Consider the following 14,281-nt stretch of genomic DNA (forward strand, 5'->3'; position numbering starts at 1 on the left):
ACACACACACACACACAGACAGACAGCCCAGTAGTAGTATATCCCCTTGTGTTATTCTCTCCAAGGTTACATTGATATCCTCCCCCCCCCCCCCCCCCCCCCCCCCACAGCACTGCGGCGACGACTCCAAATGCCAGCTTAGCATGAACATCGAGGGGGCCTGGAGGAGGGGGCACACCGGGCAAGGCGTGGTCGTGTCGGTCCTGGACGACGGCATCGACGGAGAGCATCCGGATCTCAAGCCAAATTATGTAAGTGCACCCGGTTGACGGGACACTCTTCCCCGGGAGGAGAGGGCATTAATCATAAGCAATTTGGCAGAGCTCTCGGGTGTGGGAGCACGGAGCGGAGACAGATATTGCAGGCGGAGCTTTTTTGGCCAGAGGTTCGGTAAAAGGTCAGCGGAGTGGTATTGAAATGGACATTAAATGTCTGATCCACTTTTACCGCCCAGCTGACTGGTGAATAATGCTCTGTCGGGGGGGATAGGGAGAGATGGCCATCACTGGCGTTTTTCCTTTTTACAAGCTCCTCCACACTGACTGTCTTTCATCCAGGGTTCGCACAAGGTCCTTGAAGTGCTTAAAGTGCTTGATCTTTGACCAAAAAAAAGTCAAGGCTTGGAATTCTTCGAAAACAGCAAATTCTTTTAACAAAGTGCTTAAAAAAGAAAATCGGAGGAAAAAGGAGGGGAAAAAAGATAAAAAAAAAAAAAATAAAAAAAAAAAGTTGTGTTCATCCATGATAAAAAATGTCTGAATCAAGAAATATACTATTTTTTATTTAAAGTGTATCTAATTGTCGGGAATTGGGTTTTAAACTTTTAAGCCATAAATATTGGATCCGATTTTCTTTTCTATAACAACAGCATTTAAAAGTGAAGTGTCTCCTTTTAAATGCCCTTTTAAAATGGAAAATAGTGCTTGGAAAAGTCCTCGAAAGTCCTTGAATTTCATTTTGCAATGTCTGTGGGAACCCTGCTTTCATCTCTTCCAGGACCCTCTCGCCAGCTACGACGTGAGCGCCGGCAGCCGAGGTCCTCCCCCCGCGTACGACTCCAGTAACTAGTCAGTGTCCCTCTCACCTCCAACAAGCGCTTCACACTCTGCAGCATGCGCCTCGCACCCCCCACCCACCCACCCACCCACCCACCCACCCTGCTCGCTTTTATTATAGCTATGCTTCGATTCACGCACACGCTTATCCTCTCTCTCTCTCCGTTTCCAGTAATTACATGCACATCATGAATATTCATACGCACCCGCGTGAATTATGTCTATTCACGGGTGTGATGTAGCGCAAATATAGCCTGTCTCCTCCTCATGCATATGTATCTAACCTCGTGTCTCTCTCTCTCTCTTCCCCCCCCCCCCCCCCCCCCCCCCGGAAGCCATGGGACTGAATGCGCGGGGATCGTTGCCGCTGCCGCAAATAACTCGCAATGCACCGTGGGAGTTTCCTTCCACGCCAGGATAGGAGGTGAGTCTGTGTGAGACAACGACACACACACACACACACACACACACACACACACACACACACACACATACACACACACACACCTACACACACATGGCTACCGGGTTGATCTGAAGGGCACCTGGAGGTCAGAGGGGACCAAAAGACACAATATCATGAATGAATGTTGAGTATATCAAAGTCCCGCCCCCCCCCTCCCCCCATGTACCGTAAAATCTGCAGGCATCCGCATGCTGGACGGAGATGTGACGGACGCGGTGGAGGCCCAATCGCTGAGCTTCAGGCCACAGCACATTGATATCTACTCTGCCAGCTGGGGGCCCGAGGATGACGGGATGACTTTGGAGGGACCCGGGCCTCTGGCTCGCCTTGCTCTGCAGAACGGCATTCAAACAGTGAGAGAGAGAGAGAGAGAGAGAGAGAGAGAGAGAGAGAGAGAGAGAGAGAGAGAGAGAGAGAGAGAGAGAGAGAGAGAGAGAGAGAGAGAGAGAGAGAGAAGGTCTTGTTTGCTTGTGTGTTTGTGTTTATATAAGGGAGAGAGGGAAACTCGCATGTGAGTGTATGTGAGTGTATGTGAGTGTATATGTGAGTGTATATGTGAGTATGTGAGTGTATGTGAGTGTATATGTGAGTGTATGTGAGTGATTATGTGAGTGTATATGTGAGTATGTGAGTGTATGTGAGTGTATATGTGAGTGTATGTGAGTGATTATGTGAGTGTATATGTGAGTGTATGTGAGTGTATGTGAGTATGTGTGAGTATGTGAGTGTATGTGTGTATATGTTAGTGTATATGTGAGTATGTGAGTGTATGTGCGTGTATATGTGAGTGTATATGTGAGTATGTGAGTGTATGTATGAGTGTGTAGGTTGCTGTGCGTGTCATTTGTATGGTATGGTATGAATGTGTTTGTGTGTGTGCGCTTGTAAGCAAGTATGTTCACGGTTTTGTGTGTGCGCTTCTAAGCAAGTATGTTTGTGTGTGGGCGTGTGTGCTTGTAAGCGAGTATGTTCACGGTTATGTGTGCGTGTGTGTGCACGCTTGTAAGCGAGTACCGGTATGTTCACGGTTATGTGTGTGTGTGTGTGCGCGCTTGTAAGCGAGTATGTTTACGGTTGTGTGTGTGTGTGCGTTTGTAAGGGTGTATGTTCACGGTTTGTGTGTGTGTGTGTGTGTGTGAGTTTGTAAGCGCGTATGTTCACGGTTATGTGTGTGTGTGTGTGCGCGTTTGTAAGCGTGTATGTTCACGGTTCTGTGTGTGCGTGCGTTTGTAAGCGTGTATGTTCACGGTTGTGTGTGTGTGTGTGCGCTTGTAAGCGTGTATGATCACGGTTGTGTGTGTGTGTGCACTTGTAAGCGTGTATGTTCACGGTTGTGTGTGTGTGTGTGCACTTGTAAGCGTGTATGTTCACGGTTGTGTGTGTGTGTGTGCACTTGTAAGCGTGTATGTTCACGGTTGTGTGTGTGTGTGCACTTGTAAGCGTGTATGTTCACGGTTGTGTGTGTGTGCACTTGTAAGCGTGTATGTTCACGGTTGTGTGTGTGCACTTGTAAGCGTGTATGTTCACGGTTGTGTGTGTGTGTGTGCACTTGTAAGCGTGTATGTTCACGGTTGTGTGTGTGTGTGCACTTGTAAGCGTGTATGTTCACGGTTGTGTGTGTGTGTGCGCGCGCCTGTGTGTTTCATGTTTGCTTCCGACTGTGCCTCTAACCTCCGGCTGTATATTTACTTCAAGGGCTCATCTTTATCTTCTTATCAATATGTAAATATCATTAATAAATGAATCCCTCCTGTCTGCCCCCCCCCCCCATTAATCTCAGGGCAGGCAGGGGAGGGGGTCCGTGTTCATCTGGGCGTCGGGGAGCGGGGGGCGTCGGGGGGACCACTGCTCCTGCGACGGCTACGCCAGCAGCATCTACACCGTCTCCATCAGCAGCAGCACCCAGGGTGGAGGCAGGCCCGGCTACCTGGAGGAGTGCCCCTCCACCCTGGCCACGGCGTACGGCGGCGACGGGGAGACGGAGAGCTCGGGGCTGGTGAGTGAAGAAGATGTTGGGGGACGATCAGGAGGGCCTCGGACCCTGGAGGTGACGGTGTGGGTGGGGACATGTGCAGGGGCCCCTCTTGGGGGTTGGACACAATCTTTTTTATATAGATTTTAATGACAGAAATCTAAATTGAATATCAATTCTCGGCTCATCGTATGCCTGTCTATAAATAGGTTATGCTCATTTTATGCCTATGTCTATTTTGTGGCTACATCGCCGCTGTGAAGCACTTTGGGCTGCTTGTATGAATGGTGCTATACAAATACGGTTTATTATTATTATCAAGAAAAGAGGGGAGGTGTTTGAGATTGTCAATCGTTGCACACTGCGTCACGAGGAGAGGTACACAGTACACACAATCGTTTGTCAATAACAAAGAGCTGTGATAGTCTATACATTACCACTGATTGCACCTTCTCACTTCCAATATCGATCCTAAACTCGCATCGGACGATACCGCGTACTGATCCAATTCATTACTTTTACACTATTGACTCAAGCCATTCGTTTGGGGTCATCGGACTAAGAGATATAATCCCTTTCTCTGCATTAGAGAGATGCTTCGAGTCACTTTGATCTGATGATTTCTGATGAATTATACATTGTGCTGCTGGTATAGATTTTTAGTAAATTCTTCTTTAGCCCAGAACATCGGTATCGGTATTGTTGCATCCGTAACTAAAACACAAGTAACAGGTTTTGGGACCCTCTCTACACTGTATACTGTATCTCAAGGGGCTTTCCTAATAAAGAATTTCAATATAAGTAAGAACAAGGCACTGGTATCCTATCCTCACAGGGTCCCTTGTATCGACAGGTCACCTTGGATGTAAAGCAGGGTTGTCACAGGAATCACTCAGGGACTTCGTTCTCCGCCCCCATGGCTGCAGGGGTCATCGCTCTCGCCTTGGACGCCAAGTAACCAGCTCCCCCACACACACACACACACAAAATCAATACATAACCACATTAGCAATCAATAGGTATGATCGGTCAATTGGTCTCTGTCTGTTTGACTCTTCCCCATCACAGCCCCCAGCTGACGTGGAGAGACGTGCAGCACATTATCGTTAAGACCTCGCAGTCCGCTCACCTCAACGCTCCGGACTGGCGCACTAACGGCGCTGGATACAAGGGTATTTTGTTCGTTTGATTTCTTTCAGCTCCGGTAGCCTATTTCTTTCCATAATGATGATCGATTTAAACATGACATTGTTGGTGATCTTTGCGTGCAACATTTACAATTGAAGGATCTTCTCGATCAATCAAAATGTGAAGGATTTTCTCTCCGAAAGGCGATATATCCATTAGAAAAACAAACATACGTATATATTTAAAAAATAATTATAATAATAAAAGAAAACTGATACTGGACCTATCTCAATCTCCTCCCCTCTTTTCTTGATCCAGAGGGAAGCGAGAGTTGTGATTGGAGGATCAAGAAAAGAGGGCGGGTTTAGGGCGGCTGGGTGGCGCAGTGGACATTGCGCTCGTCACCAACGCGAGAGACACTGGTATCGATTGGCAGAGTCAGCGGGAGGGAAGCTGGTGGGTGGTAATCTGGTCGTTGTAAACAGCGACTCCTACAGGTCGGTCAGGGCGCCTGGACAGCAAGGACAGGAAATGGCGGGGGTAGTGTGAGCCTCCCACACTTTACACCTCGCCAATGAGAGTCCGCGCTGGCAGGTGAAAAGAAGTGGCTGGCTGACTCCACATGTATCGGAGGGGACATGCGATAGTATCTATCAACCCTCCCTACGACCGGCCAGTGGGGGGCACGTGCGAGCAACGATCAGGACAGGGGAGGGAGAATTGGCACGAGAGGAAATTGGGATGGGAGAAAAACACAGAAAAAAGGAGGAGAAAAAGTAAAAAAAAAAAAAGGGTTTGAGATAGGTCAATTAGACCATGTACTCCAAAATGTCACAGTTGAGATGCTATCATAGGTAAAAAAAAAAGTGAATTAGTGTGTTTAACTTTCATGTGAACAATAATTGTATAGTATATATTTAATATGATATATATATTATGTATATACATGGACAGAGTTCTTTATTTTTTTTTAATGGTGGATATCCTATTTTGGAGCAAAAGTTCAGAGAGAATATGAAGAATATAGCGATGACTTATTGATTTTAATCCGACCAAGGCTTGTGAAGATAAGGCTGGATAAGCATGTTTTGGAAAGTGCTCCCTCAGCACTTTTCACTAAGACGATGGAAAAACAGGAAGCCTTTGAACCCATGAGACACTCTGAAAACAGCGCTGCTGGAATCCTATGAAGTCCTGGGAGTGTGTGAAGTCTTTCCTTGTTTGTTTTTCTGTGATGTATCAGTGCTCCTGACACAGAATGGTCAGTGTTTTATGTCCAATCTGAGCATTTCACCGTAAAGTACATGTATTTTATAGGGTGACCAAACGTCCTCTTTTGCCCGGACATGTCCTCTTTTCACGCCCTGTCCGGGGCGTCCGGGGGGGGGGTTATAAATTCATGGTAATGTCCGGGTTTCATTGTTTTTCAGTTTCAGTTTCAGTTTCACGGCCCTTTGCGAGCATCTGAAGGCTCGGGACTGCATTTTTCGCCGAACATATAAATTACAGAATTAAAGCGCAATTCGTTGCCGTTCGAATGCCATCTGAATCGCCAAAATCCGTGCCTCGGTTATCGAGTTACATGCCGATATGTCAGGCGTGCGACTTTTTACGCGGCACGCCAGATTATCACCCCGGACTCCCGGAGAAGCATGCAGCTGCAGAGCCGCAGAGCCAGCGGCGCTCTCAGGGCCGCGCTCTGACGGCCGCGCTGTGAGGGCCGCTCAGCAGCGCCACCCACCCAATGGCTGATTTGCCAATGGCTGAATTGGAGTATTGCACTGTGCGGGCACAGCTGTGAGATTCACGCGAGGCCAGAGGATGTACATACTGTATGAGTAAATTAACTATACTTTTGCTCACACAATATCTTGAATGAATGCGTTTATTTATTTCGAACATAAATTGAAAATAAATTATAATAAAAAACAAGTAATAAACACATTAAAAAACAAACAAGCAGGAGTAGGATGAAGTGTAAACGTATATATTCCTACCCCCTTGATTGATTGATTGATTGATTGAAAACTCAATACACACAATCACTTTGAGTGCCACTCACGGCTTTTCTCGGGTTTACGCCCCGACCGTTGAATGCCACGGTCACGAGTATTCTTGGGTATTTATTTTTATTTTTTTTTATTAGCGATCTGAAATCATATTGCATCACGCGAGCCTACCGTTGGAGATCCAGGGACCGCCGGCTCTCAGATGTGAAAAAAGCGCCCACTATCGTCTCCCAGATGGTAAATCACCCTTTTGGAATGGACTCAATGAAAGTGAATGGGAGAACGGATTTCTGACTCCACATTTTACTTCTCACTGATGCAGCCGGGGTCTACCAGAGTTCATTCTGGAGCTTCTGAGCCGCGCGGATCATGTGTTATACTGTACACACGATGGATCTATACATTTATCGATTTTTTCGAATGGCGATCGGAAATTGGAATAAACCATTTGGATACCATCTGACCTCAGGTAAGGAATCTATGTTATCAGTGTTAGGATAATCAGACTCGTTTTCACGGATATATAAGCGTTTATGTGATATGTGATATGGCTGTTTTGACTGTAAAAGCCATGAGGAAATAAGAGCAGCGATTATCAGCGAACGGCACGAGCGTGCGTGCGCACACATACTATCGATCATCTAGCGTTTATTTGAAAACAATTCATAAATAGGCCGACAAATGACAACCTTCTGGAATATTCCAGTAAAAGGCGATTATCATAGGCATGGGTTGTTTTTCCCCGGAAAATGGGTGATTTTCAAAATGCTATCAAACGGAAATGAAGCGATAAAAATACAATCTGCCTTGCCAATGTTGACTGGAAAATGAGTCTTTGATAAGCGACGGGCAGATTAGACACATAGCCATAATTTAAAACATAGATTAGGCGATATTAACGTTAACATTGGCCGTGGATGGTGGCATTCAACGGGGTAAAAAGGAAAACACGGCCGGCACTGAAAGTTAAGGGGATGCAGACCAGAGAAAGACTTTCATCTTGTTTACATCAGGGTCCCCCATTTTCAATTCATCATAACATATAATGACATACATGACATACAGATAGACAGTATTCACTATACCTTCACACTCTATTATCTTATGCAACTCATATTCACTCCACAAACTGAAATATACATACATTGTTGAATCAACAGCCTGTTTCTTGAAGTTAGACTCTCCTCTAAATTGTAACCCCCCTCTCTATAACAGAATTTTTGGATGTTACCCGGGAGTGAATTGTTTCGTGCTTTAAACATGATTTGTGCAGTCTTAAATTCAGCCAGGTCCCAGAGTTTCATGGCATGTGATTTAAAAAATAGTGTGTTTGTGTGTTCCAGATATCCTACCTTATTGATAATCAAATCAAAATCAAATGTATTTGTAAGGCCCGACAACACACATAAGACTTCAGGCTATGGATTTGCGGTGTTTTCCAGCTTATTCAAAAAATATATATTATTTTGGAATATTGCAACTATACTACACAAAAACGTGAGTACACAAGTTCAACTCATGTTCAGCCCTATGTTACTCATTAGCACTAAAAGTGATTATTATTAAAAAAAAAATGCCGCTTTTCTGGGTGCATGTTGAGAGGTTAAAACAATAAAGGCATCTTTGAGTAAACTTTGAGTAGAGATTCAAGATTCAAGAGGTTTATTCATCACATACAGTACAGTACATACACAAGACATAATGAAATGAAGGTGGCCATGCCTGCTTCGATTGTGCAAAGTATCATTAAGTATCTCGAGGCTGGGGCCAGCATGTCCTCTTTTTTGGAAATCAAAATATGGTCACCCTATATTTTATATGTGACAAATAGTAAACAAACTTGAAACTTGAAACTGGCAACTATTCGAATACTAATAAAAAACATATGGTTTTGTTTTTACTTAACAAACGTGAGATAATCCAACAAGAGAGCTAGCTGGCTGCTGTCACTGCTAACAACTAACACTAGCGGACCAGGCTAGCGTATTTCCGGGAACAAAAGCATTCATTCTGAACGTTACTTCACTGATGCTTGAAATGTGTGAGCTTAGTGAAACAACATGGCAAACGTACAAAACGTTGCTACAATGCAACATCTCCGGTCTCTCTTTCTTCATCTTTCTTTTCTGTTCTCCCAGCCGCTAACAGACTGTTATGCTACCCAGCATGCCGTTCAGCAGTGTAACAGTTAATAGGGTCCCATCTCAATACACTCACACAGCAGTGTTAATTTTGGCAGCTATTTTCCTTTTTGTTTTAGTCTTAGTCATGTGTCAAGTGCTCCTTTTTCCTTTTCATCATATTTAGTCATCTGCATTTATTTTTCGTTTAGTCAGTTTTAGTTAACTAAATGTCTGAGCATTTTAGTCTTAGTCAGTGTTAGTCTCAATTTTGTCTTTTTTGTTTTTGTCTAGATTTAGTCGCAGAAAACTGATGATTTTTGTCTAGTTTTCGCTAATGAAAAAAAGGCATTTTATATTTTTATATTGTAAATAATGCAATTCTATTTATTAAGTATAGTCTAGCCAAAACCCTATCAGCTGATTCACAATAAGTTCAGTAGAAGGCTAGAAGCCCAATAGTAACCAAACATTCCTTGAAATGGTCAATAGATTCAGAAATAGTCAGACATGGAATGGAACATATTCTGATTTAAATTGCTTATTTTTTTTAACCAACAAAGCAACATTAGGGTAGTGTAAATACACAGTACACACTGATTACAATTCTCACTGGGACCTACTGTACAAATTTCACACACGTCACACACATTCCCTTTTGTCCGTCGAGTCGTACCGTCGATCGCTGACGTCACTTTAACCTTAAAATGGCGGCCCCCATCAGAGCATTCGGCTAACAACATTAGATTAGCGAACCTGCCACCGCACTTCTATGTGCATAAAGTGTGGTAACAAAATATCACAGCCCCTAAGACTGGGAGCGTTCTAACTCTACTGAGCATGTACCCAACATTATATGAAAAATAAAAAGTCATTACGATGTTTTAGTGCACTTCAAGCGCTAAAGGGGTTCATAACAACTTATAGCAGGGTCAATCTCAGTGTTAGTACTCGTCTGTTTCTTTTCTTTTCATACCAACATTACCTTTTTAAGTGAACGTGGTCTTGTCCTTGTCTATCCATGTGTAATGTTGATAGTAGTGGGTGTACACAGATGAAAGAGAGCAAGTCTGTGTCTGGGATATAGGTCCCGACTCCCAGGCTATTAGCTCTTCTCGCAGTCGCAGCCTAGCCATCCTCTCAGCCTCCGTCGTCTTAAATGCTATGTTCTTTTGCCGCAGGAGTGTTGAGAGAGTAGCAGATTCCGTTCATGGTTATTGGTATAAGCTGTAGTCACGAGAGATCTGGGACGCGGTTTTTAGCCTCACGTATGTAGCTTGGCTTTTAGCCATAAACGCTGCAGAGCTTAACCCGTCTCATCTTGTTTTAGTCAACATAAATGAAGAGAGAATTCGTCATGGTTTTTGTAAACAACATTTTTGTGTCCTCAGTTGTTGTCAACGATATTTAATTAATTATTTAGTCACGTTAGTGTCACATGATCAACATTAACGTGACGTCCAGTCTCGTTGTCGTCGCGGGAAAAAGCTTTGTTGACGGACATCTTTCGTCATCATTTTCGTTGACAAAATTAACACTGCTACACAGTGTAGTTGCCGGGAAAAACAAGGGAAAATATATTGTTTAGACCAAACAACGAATATATGATGTGTGTGTGTGTGTGTGTGTGTGTGTGTGTGTGTGTGTGTGTGTGTGTGTGTGTGTGTGTGTGTGTGTGTGTGTGTGTGTGTGTGTGTGTGTGTGTGTGTGTGTGTGTGTGTGTGTGTGTGTGTGTGTGTGTGTGTCTGTGTTGGGTGGGTGTATTACTGTCTGGTCGTCTGTTCGTCAGTGAGCCACCTGTATGGTTTCGGCCTCCTGGATGCAGAGGGCATGGTGAAGGAGGCAGAGCGATGGAGGCAGGTTCCGCCCCAGCGTGCGTGTGTCGAGGAGGCTCCCGGCCAGCTCAGCAGGTACACAGGACCAATACCTCCTCCCGTCTCCACCGAGAAGCAACAGTTCCCTCCATTCCTCCCTGTTTATAAGATAAGATATTCCTTTATTGATCCCCTTGGGGGAAATTCAGGCATCATATCAGCATGGGGGAGGGGGGAGAGGAGGTACAGGTAGTAGGCTACAGAGTAAATTTTACTCAAACTGAGTCCATTTGAGCATTTACTGTGTAGAAGACATGGTACAGGTCACAGAATTATAGTACAGTGGAGAAGTAAAAAAAAAAAAAAAAAAAATAATAAAAAGAAAGTGAAAACAATATAACAATATAATTAACTCTGGACATGCGCAGATGGGCAACAAGGTGCGAGATGAGGGTATCTCATTTCTTCTCTTTTCATTTCTCTCTCTCTCTCTCTCTCTCTCTCTCTCTCTCTCTCTCTCTCTCTCTCTCTCTCTCTCTCTCTCTCTCTCTCTCTCTCTCTCTCTCTCTCTCTCTCTCTCTCTCTCTCTCTCTCTCTCTCTCTCTCTCTCTCTGCATCTTCTGGCTACTGCCTCAGACCCACTCCTATTCGAGCTCCAGAGGGGTCATCAAAGCGTAGCAGGCTATTCTCGGTGCTTGCTCCACTATGGTGGAACGAACTTCCCACCACAGTCAGGACAGAATGAACCTTCTTACTGTCTTTTTACTATTATGTATTTTACTACTATACTACTACCTATCTTGCTAATATGTCTATACTACTATGCACTCAGAGTGTAACACTCAAGTTCGATACTATTTGACGAACAATGCCACTGACCCTTAGCTAACTCTCTTGATGATGATGATGGCGTGGTCAAGGCTAGTCGCCGTCTGGTCAGCTCCGTGACGATTGTGCGTACTTTTTGTTATTGTGTTTATTTTTAGTACTTTTTTTATAGAAACCACGCTGGCATGGACGAAATATGATCGCCAGTCACTGGCAGACTTAAACTCCGGCCTGAAAGACGGGTTTAACAACACTTTTTGCCAAAACTGGCCACCGGAGATTCGACGGGACAACAACAGCAGCAGAGACAATGGCGGTGCGATCAAACGGAAACATAGAGGACGCAGAAGCGGAATTAGGAAAAGACTGAAAAGTTTTCCTTACCGGCCGGCGATTCCCTCAATTCTGCTGGCAAACGTCCGTTCGCTGGAGAATAAGGTGGACGATCTCCGTGCGAGGGTCCGCTTCGATCGAGACGTGAGAGATTGCAACATTATGTGTTTCACGGAGACATGGCTGAAGGCAACAACTCCAGATCACATCATCTCTCCGTCGGATTCCTTCTCCGTCTTCCGAGCGGACCGTACAGAAGAATCCGGTAAGAGCATTGACCAACAACAACTGGGTCAATCCGAAGTAAGTAAAGATACTTTCACGTTCATGCTCGCCGGACCTGGAACATCTGTCCATACAATGTCGCCCGTTTTACCTCCCCCGAGAATTCACCGCCATTATCATGATGGCAGTGTACATCCCACCACAAGCAGATACCGCCAGGGCCCTGGCGGATCTACAGGGACATCTAAACAAGCAACAGATCAAGCACACAATGATCATAGCCGGCGACTTCAACCAGGCGAATCTGAAGAAGGTGATGCCAAACTTCTTTCAGCACATCGCTTGCACCACCAGGGGAGGAAATACGCTTGATCATTGTTATACCCCGTTTAGAACCGGTTACAAGGCAATACCAGCCCCTCCATTAGCTGGTTCAACAAGCACATCGGATCACAATGCCATATTGCTTATCCCGCCTACCGGCAGAGATCACGTGATGCTGTCGTGTCACATGAGGTAAAGAAGTGGTCCGACCAATCAGAGGCCACGCTACAGGACGCACTCGATGACGTCGATTGGGGAATGCTTCAGGGGAGCTCCAGTGACGTCAGTGAGTTTGCTGATGTTGTTGTCAGTTTCATAACATCACTAGCCGATAGCATTGTACCCACGAAAATGGTTCGGATCTTCCCGAACCAGAAACCGTGGGTTGACAATTCTATCCGAGTGGCCCTGAATGCTCGCACCACTGCTTATAACCTAGGCAGAGCGTCAGGAAATATGGATGAGTATAAGGCTACAGTCTATACTCTGCGCAAGGCCATAAAGCTTGGTAAGAGGACATACGCTGGCAAGATGGAGGCACAAATGGCCCAGAACGACACAAGAGGTTTATGGCGAGGACTATGGACGATAACTGACTACAAAGTCAGCGCCCCCTCAATCCGGAGTGCCGACGCCTCTCTCGCGGACCAACTCAACTCCTTCTACGCGCGGTTTGGTGCAAACAGTGGCGACGCTAGCTCACCGGCTAACGACGTCACTGACGCACCGGCCGTCGTGGAGGGGGGGGGGACATCCGCGGGGGGGGGCACTCTCTCATTGACGGAACACAGTGTGAGAAGAGCATTTATGCAGGTGAACACCCGAAAAGCAGCTGGCCCAGATGGGATAACAGGACGGATACTTAAGTCTTGTGCTAACCAGCTAGCCCCAGTGTTCACCACCATATTCAATCTATCCCTGGCTAAGTCCGTGGTCCCTGCCTGCTTCAAGGTGTCCACTATAATCCCGTTACCAAAAAAATCCTCCCCAGCAGGTCTTAATGACTACAGACCAGTGGCACTCACCTCTGTGGTCATGAAATGTTTTGAGAGGCTGGTTAAGGATTACATTTGTGCCTCCCTCCCCAGTGATATGGACCCTTTGCAATTTGTATACAGGTCAAACAGGTCCACTGATGATGCGGTCTCTCAGGTACTACACATCACCCTCTCTCACCTAGACAGCCAGCAGGGGGGCTATGGGAGACTGTTGTTCATTGACTGTAGCTCAGCATTCAACACCATAGTCCCCACCAGACTGGTGGACAAGCTGATCGAGCTGGGTCTGAGCTCCGCTCTGAGTGCCTGGATACTGGACTTTCTGAGTGAAAGGCCTCAGGCGGTCAGGGTGGGGGGTCAGACCTCCAACACCATCACCCTGAGTATCGGGTCCCCCCAGGGCTGTGTTCTGAGCCCCCTGCTGTATTCACTCTACACGCAGGACTGTGTGGCCAGGTTCAGCTCCAACTCCATAGTGAAGTTTGCGGACGACACAGTGGTGGTGGGGCTGATCTCTGTCAACGATGAGAAGGCCTACCGGGAGGAGGTTGATTTACTGGCACGCTGGTGTCAGGACAACAGCCTGCTCCTGAACATTGGTAAAACCAAGGAGCTGATCGTGGATTTTAGGAGAACACAGCAGGGGACACACACACCACTGTGGATAAACGGGGCTACCGTGGACAGGGTGAGCAGCTTTAAGTACCTGGGGGTCCACATCTCAGAGGACCTGACATGGACAACACACATAGACTTAGTCGTAAAAAAGGCGAAGCAGCGCCTCTACCACCTGAGACAGTTAAGGAAGTTCAGAGTATCGGGGAAGATACTCCATTCCTTCTACTCCGGAGCTGTAGAGAGCATCTTGACTGGAAACATCACTGCCTGGTATGGAAACAGCAAGGCACTGTGAGGGTTCGGTGTGGGAATAGGTGAGGAGACCCCAAATGCAGAACACGAGCAGAGAGAGTAGAGGCAGAGACGACGGGATGAAAATGAACAGGCTTTT

General features: G+C 45.9%; 1 protein-coding gene across 1 annotated transcript in view; it reads left to right on the forward strand.

Annotated features, from left to right (window-relative positions):
- pcsk5a (proprotein convertase subtilisin/kexin type 5a) overlaps positions 1 to 14,281 on the forward strand; it is a gene marked incomplete at both ends in the record, with an annotated part of 120,863 nt that overhangs the window by 8,857 nt on the left and 97,725 nt on the right. Inside the window, 8 exons of the mRNA XM_084325006.1 lie at positions 111 to 251; positions 997 to 1,067; positions 1,391 to 1,479; positions 1,702 to 1,874; positions 3,302 to 3,580; positions 4,347 to 4,447; positions 4,562 to 4,665; positions 10,540 to 10,660. Coding sequence (XP_084181132.1) covers positions 111 to 251; positions 997 to 1,067; positions 1,391 to 1,479; positions 1,702 to 1,874; positions 3,302 to 3,580; positions 4,347 to 4,447; positions 4,562 to 4,665; positions 10,540 to 10,660 — 1,079 coding nt within the window. The remainder of the gene's footprint in view (positions 1 to 110; positions 252 to 996; positions 1,068 to 1,390; positions 1,480 to 1,701; positions 1,875 to 3,301; positions 3,581 to 4,346; positions 4,448 to 4,561; positions 4,666 to 10,539; positions 10,661 to 14,281) is intronic.

Source organism: Notolepis coatsorum (assembly GCF_963971535.1).
Source record: "Notolepis coatsorum genome assembly, chromosome: 11".
Classification (NCBI taxonomy): domain Eukaryota; kingdom Metazoa; phylum Chordata; class Actinopteri; order Aulopiformes; family Paralepididae; genus Notolepis; species Notolepis coatsorum.